General features: G+C 29.9%; 1 protein-coding gene across 1 annotated transcript; it reads left to right on the forward strand.

Annotated features, from left to right (window-relative positions):
- The first annotated feature begins 272 nt into the window (after positions 1–272).
- On the forward strand, positions 273–7710 carry LOC107617328 (linoleate 9S-lipoxygenase). The gene is made up of 9 exons (XM_016319068.3): positions 273–684; positions 2350–2636; positions 3720–3960; positions 4356–4673; positions 4776–4861; positions 5022–5129; positions 5376–5680; positions 5767–6030; positions 6774–7710. Exons 1-9 carry the CDS (start codon positions 447–449, stop codon positions 7528–7530), a joined length of 2604 nt encoding a protein of 867 aa, XP_016174554.1. The 5' UTR covers positions 273–446; the 3' UTR covers positions 7531–7710.
- The last annotated feature ends 576 nt before the right edge of the window (positions 7711–8286 follow it).

Below are 8286 nucleotides of genomic sequence, written 5' to 3' on the forward strand. Positions count from 1 at the left end.
TAATCATTCTTAAATTTAAATAGTAAATACACATTTCATAAAAATTATAAATTTGATAATAATTAACCTTTTATTTTATTATTTTATTATTATTTTTATTTTAGGGAATATAAATTTTTTTTTATAAATTAAACTTGTCATCCAAAAAATAATTAAAATAAAATAAAATAACACTCAAGTCAAGACAGGAAGACCAGCAATGAAAGGATGAACCGTGTTCAGGCGCGTTTCTCACGTGGACAATTAATTAATTATCAATTATTATCTAGTATGCAGGAAAAAAAATTAACAATTAATCTTTGAGTTGCCCTCAGCCCCTCACACATGGCAAAGATGGCATAGCCTTTGTCCCTTCTTCATTATAAATACCCAATTCTGCGGCTTGAGTTCTCCACAAGCCACAAAACATTTCATTATTATCGAATTTTCCAAGCAACAAAGCAAAGATGTTTTCCGGGGTAACAGGACTGATTAACAGGGGGCAGAAGCTGAAGGGGACGGTGGTGTTGATGAGAAAGAATGTGTTGGACATCAATGAACTCACTTCTGCACAGAGTGCTACTGGCATCATTGGTGGTGCTATAGGCGTCATTGGTGGTGCTATAGGCACCACAGTTGATACCCTCACTGCTTTCTTGGGTCGATCTGTCGCACTTAAGTTGATCAGTGCCACCAGTGCTGATGGTAATTAACTTCTTTCTCTCACCACAACAATTTCTTTAGATAGAAATTCAGGTCCACTTAACTTTACTTAAAATTGATAGTTGAAAGTCATTAAATAATTTAATACGTTTAATTAAGAAAATTGATCTTCTCCAGTTTTTTAACACTTGACAAAATACAGTGTAATTTTTTACTTTTGATTCTATAAGTGAGACTAAAAATAAATAAGAGAAAGAGTAATGAATGGTTAGATTAAGCACTGGATACCATCCAGTTTTTTTTTCATTGGAGATGATCCACTCCCTTTAATTAAATTATCATTTAATAATTTTTAATTATCAACTTTACATAAAATTAATTGTATCTGAATTTTTATTATTTTTTTATTGAATTTTCATCTTTCATACATGAAGGTAATTTTATGTGTGTAAATATCTTTTTTAATTTGTTGTCTAAAAAATTATTAAAATGTAATTTATCTCAAATGGTAATTATCAAATTAGGATGTATATATTATATTTTTTGAATGTGACTATTTTTTAAATTTTGTGTTAATAGGAATGATTGTGTATCAGACTATTTTTAGTATTTGTTAAAACATAAATAATATGTGACAAAATAATTTAAAGTTTAAGTACTAAAAGAATATTATGTCATATACAATTCATATTTATTTAGAATATTATGAGTTTATTTTTTTATTTTTTGTCCTTTTTGAGCTGAATGGTCAACACTATATATTAATACTTCATAAAACGAATTCATAAAATTGGTTTCTAATTTTTTTTTAAAATATTATTCTAGTTAATCTCTAAATTACTATTCCCTAATATTTTCTAAATCAAATCTATCCTTTATTTTTCTAGAAGGTAATATGGCAGAGGGATTGGATTATCTGAATTTTAAAAGATAAAAGATTAATGGGTTTTCCCATTATTTTTTTTAGATGATCTTTTGGAATATATTAGGTGGATTCTTGTTAATTTATTAATATTTTTGTTTCTAAAATAATATTTTTAAAGACAATTTTGTCATTTCACTCTCTTTTAAAAATTGATAACTTAAATCTTCATCAACAAAAATAATTGGTTACTCTTCCATGCATTGTACTTAAAATATTGATCTTTCTTGAAAAATAATGCACAAATAGAAAAAATTGAAGTAAACTGCTATGAGTTAACTAATAGTATATATCCCTAGAACAAAGTAATTTTCAAGGCCAACCATAGCATCGATAAAAAAAAACAAAATCAGTCACTAAATCAATCATTAGTATAGTATATATTTTTAAATAAAAAATACACATTAAAAATAAATAAAATAATATATAATTTTATAAATTTTAATAAAAATACTAAAAATATTTTCTCCTAAAAATATTTGTTTATCCATACTTTAATAAAGCATGACTTACGAAAATAAATAATAATTAAAAAAAATAGTAACTCTTTTAAATAAAAGTAACACTTTTTAATATATTAAAATTAAACTCTACAATTTATCCTTCAATAGTTTACAAAAAAAAAATGTTCACAAGAAGACTTTTATAGATTCATCTTCACTAAAATATCTACAATATTCAAATACCATGGCCAATTTGATGACATTTCTGTTTAAAGGCTATTTTCTTATTAATTATTTCCATGATAGAACACTTATATTAATTAATAAATATGCATTATGCAGCAAGTGGAAAAGGGAAAGTGGGAAAGCAAACGTTCCTAGAAGGTGTTATTACTTCACTGCCAACGTTGGGAGCAGGGCAATCTGCATTCGATATCCATTTCGAATGGGACACTGACATGGGAGTACCAGGAGCATTCTATATTGAGAATTTCATGCAAGTTGAGTTCTACCTTGTCAGTTTGACTCTTGAAGATGTTCCCAACCAGGGCACCATCCAATTCCCTTGCAATTCCTGGGTCTATAACTCTAAACTCTACAAATCTGATCGCATTTTCTTTTCTAACAAGGTACTACAACATAAACTTTTCTCTATATTATATATTAAGGATATGAAATTGTGCCCCTAAATTTAATATGTTCTTTTTTCTTAGTTTTCTATAATTTATAAATGGTTGAATCTATGTTGTCTTCAGTTACGATATGACTATGATGAATATATAACTTTAGCAACACTTTTTAAATATTGCTAAAAACGTTATTAATTAGTAAAAAAAATACTATTTTAATTTCAGTTACAGTAACTACGGTGGATATATAAGTTTAGCAACACTTTTTAAATGTTGCTAAAAATGTTATTAACTAGTAAAAAAATATTATTTTAATTTTAACAATAATTTTTAGGTGTTGCTAAAATTGATCATTAAATCCATAAACATCGTAGTGTGCATTTTTTTTAAATTATTTTACTTCTCATTATTTTATTTTTCATAGTGATACAAAAAAATTTTTGTTCAATATAATTTGGAAAAAATAAATAACAAAAGAGTCGCATTATCAATTTAAAAATGACAATATTTATTATAATTTAACACTATTTTTTATCTCAAAATAAAATAGTTTTGGACTAAAAAAACTGGTGAACAGAAAGATAATGCATGTCTTTCTTTTATTTTGGGTATATGTAAATGAATTATTTCTATTTGTGTAATGCAATTTTAGTTTCACTTATACTAGTATATGCTGAAAAATTAAACTTTGTTGTAATTCCTTTTCTTTTTGTTAATTCCAATATGGGAAAGTTTAGGGACAGCAGATTTATTAAAATTTGGCCCGCACTTAGCCAGCAAAAGAAAAATGAGTGATTTTTCACCATTAGATGAAATCTTACACCATTAAATACATTATTGATGGCTAATTGATGGCTACAACTCACAAAATCTGCTTCCCCTATCACTCCTCTTCCAATATTATTTATTAACTTGAAATATATTAAAAAATATCAAAATAATTTTTCTTAGCCAATAATTAATCAATCAATATTGATTTTCTTTTAAATTTATACTTGTCTCTCTACAATAACAACAAGCTTATTTACTAATTTATTTTCTTGAGAAGATTAATGATAAAGTTTGTTGAACATTTAAATGTAGACATATCTTCCGGGTGATATGCCAGCTCCACTAAAGAAGTACAGAGAAGATGAATTGGTGATTTTAAGAGGAGATGGCACAGGAGAGCGCAAAGAACATGAAAGAATCTATGACTATGATGTCTACAATGATTTGGGTAATCCAGACAGTAATGCCAGATTGGCTCGTCCAGTTCTTGGAGGAAACACCACCTTTCCTTACCCACGAAGGGGAAGAACTGGCAGAAAACCAACCAAGACAGGTATTTAAGCTTTAACTTTTGCTCTATCTCAATCTCTCTTTTATCATTTTTTTTGGATATGTGATTGTCATGTAGAAATTAGTGGCAACTCCATCGAATTTTCAGTAATCTTCTAAATTTTTCAGTATTTTGTTTACAAAATTATTTCTTTTGCATACTGATTTTTCATGTGCATTATATCTAATAATTTGTATTTTCATGTTCTTATTATACAAAACATTTTAATATTTACATTAATCAAATAAACATTTCATCTTTTAGTTATTTCTAATGACACTCGATTAATAGTTAAGCTAATTCTCTTACACAAGAATTATACAAGAAATGAGTATTTTTGTCAGCATCGGTACTAATAGATTTGTCATAAAAATGACAAAAATCATGTTTGCATACAGATCCCAAGAGTGAGAGTCGGAGCGACAGTGTTTACCTTCCAAGAGATGAAGCATTTGGTCACTTGAAATCTTCAGATTTTCTTGTTTACATACTGAAATCTGCATCTCAAAATGTGATACCTCAATTGCAATCTGCACTTCCATTAGTTGGTCAGACTGAATTTAACACTTTTGAAGATGTGCGTGACCTTTATGAAGGTGGAATTAAGTTGCCTACTAATATTCTCAGTGATCTTAGTCCCATCCCGTTGTTCAAGGAGCTCTTTAGAACTGATGGGGAACAGGCCCTTAAATTTCCAGTACCTAAAATTATTCAAGGTATATATATATTATGGTAAATAATATATAGTAGTTCTAATTTACATGGAAGGCATATATAAGTTGCTCATTTTTTTAAAATGATTTATTTGGAATATCCAGTTGATAAATCTGCATGGATGACCGATGAAGAATTTGCTAGAGAGATGATTGCCGGACTCAATCCACACGTTATTAAAGTTCTTAAGGTAAATTCAATAGAGGAATGCCACAAGCTCAATACAATTTATTGTTTTTGATCGGCGGTAATATTTAAAAGCGTTGGATTATTTGACTAATATATTAATTTAAAAAAACTTTCAAATTAAATTTGGTATTAATTAATATTTCATACAAAATTTAATGTAGGAATTTCCACCACAAAGCAAGCTAGATAAGCAACTCTATGGTGATAATACCAGTACAATCACCAAACAACACGTGGAGTCAAGCTTGGGTGGGGTGACCGTAGAGGAGGTAATAACACAATTGAGTTATGTTATGTGGACACTAAAATTAGCCACCAAAATCAGCTACTAATATAAAATACATGCTGAAATATAAATATACATTGAAAATAAATTAAATCACATATTTATTTATACACAAATACATTGGTGGCTGATTTTAGTGACCGATTTTGGTGTACAACCATTTCTCAACACAATTTCCTCTGTTGTTTTGATATGATTCATATAACTAACATGACTCATTGAATAATAGGCTATCAGCAACAACAAATTGTTCATATTGGACCACCATGACCCACTCTTCCCCTATTTGAGTAAAATTAACAAAACCACCACAAAGGCCTATGCTACAAGAACCGTTCTTTTCTTGCAAAACGATGGAACACTAAAGCCTGTGGCCATTGAGCTAAGTAAGCCAAATCCTCAAGGAGACAACTATGGTCCTATTAGCACTGTTTACACTCCAACAAAACAAGGCGTTGACGGTTCTATTTGGCAACTTGCCAAGGCTTATGTTGTTGTAAACGATTCCTGCTTTCACCAACTTGTCAGCCATTGGTATATACCATTTTCGTTAACATTGATTCTTCAAACAAAAATAATCTAATTTTATTAATATATGTTTATGTTTATATGTATGGCAGGCTAAACACTCACGCTGTGGTTGAGCCATTCGTTATTGCAACAAACAGACACCTCAGTGTGGTTCACCCAATTCATAAACTACTTCTCCCACATTATAGAGACACAATGAACATAAATGCACTAGCACGTAATGTCCTTGTTAATGCAGAGGGTATCATTGAATCAACATTCTTGTGGGGTGGGTATTCTTTGGAAATGTCTGCTGTTGTTTATAAGGATTGGGTTCTCACTGAGCAAGCACTACCTAATGACCTTCTCAAGAGGTAATTATTAGTTTCGGTTTTGAATTTAGTTTAAGACAAAAAATAATCTATTTTTTTTCGTCTAAAAAAAAAGTAAATAAAAGAGAGAGACAAACTAACAAGGATTACACTAAAATCAATCACAAAAATCAATTATTTAATATAAAATACAAATTAAAATATAAAGAAAAATACTAGAAGATCATCAAAATTTATTATTTTTAGTCATCAATTTGTTATTAATATTTAACAGTAATATATTGTTAGATTACTAAATTAAACAAGGAAAAATCTAGGGGCCACAACTTTGTTAAATTTTGGCTAACATATAACCAGCAAAGAAAAGTGAGTCATTGGATGAAATCTCACACCAATCTCACACCATTAAAACCATCATTGATAGCTATTTGATGGCTATAAATCACAAAAGTTGCTGGCTTCCTATCATTTCTCATTAAACAAATTGGGTTGATGAAACTAAGAGTGATGGTAAAAAATAATAAATTCTGATAATTTTTTAACATTTTACAAATATAAATACATCTTAAAAATGAGACAAATATATAACGACTAATTTTAGTAGTTAATTTTAAGGTGGAAATATTGTTTTTGAAAAACTAAAGAGTAAAAATAATCTTTTTTTTTTTTACCAAAAATAGGAGACTCGAACCCGCAACCTCTTAATTGATTGAGTAAAAATAATCTTTTAACATAGAAAGATGCTGCTTCTTATTATATTAACATTAAATTATATTATACTTCAGAGGAGTGGCAGTTGAAGATTCATCTTCCCCACACGGCGTTCGTCTTCTGATTGAGGACTATCCTTATGCCGCTGATGGACTAGAGATATGGGGTGCAATCAAGTCATGGGTTGAAGAATACGTATCTTTCTACTACAAGTCAGATGCTGCAATAGTTCAAGATTCTGAACTCCAAGCATTCTGGAAGGAACTGGTGGAGGTGGGTCACGGCGACAAGAAGAACGAATCATGGTGGCCAAGGATGCAAACTCGTGCGGAGTTAGTTCAAACTTGCAGTACTCTGATATGGATCGCCTCAGCTCTGCACGCAGCAGTTAATTTCGGACAGTACCCCTATGGCGGTTACATTCTGAACCGTCCAACTCTTAGCAGGCAATTCATGCCGGAGAAAGGGTCGAAGGAGTACGACGATCTGGCCAAGAACCCTGAGAAGGTTTTCTTGAACACAATTACTGGGAAGAAAGAGACCCTGACTGACCTCACAATCATTGAGGTGCTGTCAAGGCATGCTTCTGATGAGCAGTACCTTGGACAGAGAGGAGATGGTGACAACTGGACCGCCGACACGGCGCCCATTGAGGCCTTCAAGAGGTTTGGAAAGAAGTTGGTTGAGATTGAGCAGAAACTGATACAGAGGAACAACGATGAGAGGTTGAGGAATCGTTATGGCCCAGCACAGATGCCGTACACTCTGCTTTATCCTTCAAGTGAGGAAGGGTTGACCTTCAGAGGCATTCCAAACAGTATATCCATTTAAGGGAGTTGTGGTTCTTGAGTATTGTGGCTTAAATAAGAAGGAAATTTATTTCTTCATTGAGTACTATTGTTATCCTGTGTGAAATGTTTTCAGAGATATCATGTCAGTGTATTGATAAGATAAGTACTATACTATGCTTGTAACATGGTTGGTATATTCATATGAACTACTATCTTCTTCATATTAATTGTTCTCATGTTTTGCTCTTAATTTTTGTTCTTTTCGATGTTCAACTAAGCGGAGTTATCACAATAAAAGGCTAAAACTAGGGATGGCAATCCATGGAGGTGGGACTGGGTAGTATCTACCATGTTTTTAGAACTGGAACGAATCTGTCGGTTTAATAAGATTAATCGAAAATCATTTATCACATCTGTCTAATTTTTTTTTATCAGTTAATCAATTTAAAATAATAAAATATAAAAAATAAATTTAAAAAAAATATTTTATACATAAATATATTATTTTATTTTGTCCAATTCAATTTCAATTAAAAATTTAATTCTAATGCACAATATAAAATGGTACAATTACATCTATCTTTTTAGATGATCATTTACGCAATTAATAAAATAATAACTTGAGTTTAAAAACTCAAATGATGATTAAACATTATTAAAATATAAATAAAAAAATTATTAGAATTATTATTAAGTATTTTATTTAATAATTTTCAATAGGTTGTTTGATGATTTTTGTTTAAGTATGTAAGCAAGCAATTTAATTTTATATTGGGCCAAAAGATAAACAAGTCCA

The sequence above is a fragment of the Arachis ipaensis genome, chromosome B9, assembly GCF_059453495.1.
Source record: "Arachis ipaensis isolate K30076 ecotype BB chromosome B9, ASM5945349v1, whole genome shotgun sequence".
Lineage (NCBI taxonomy): Eukaryota > Viridiplantae > Streptophyta > Magnoliopsida > Fabales > Fabaceae > Arachis > Arachis ipaensis.

Coding starts and splice junctions, on each gene's coding strand:
- LOC107617328 (XM_016319068.3), top strand. CDS start 447: ATGTTTTCCGGGGTAACAGGACTGATTAACAGGGGGCAGAAGCTGAAG. Junction 3,961..4,355: donor CAGAAAACCAACCAAGACAG/GTATTTAAGCTT, acceptor GTTTGCATACAG/ATCCCAAGAGTGAGAGTCGG. Junction 4,862..5,021: donor ACGTTATTAAAGTTCTTAAG/GTAAATTCAATA, acceptor AATTTAATGTAG/GAATTTCCACCACAAAGCAA.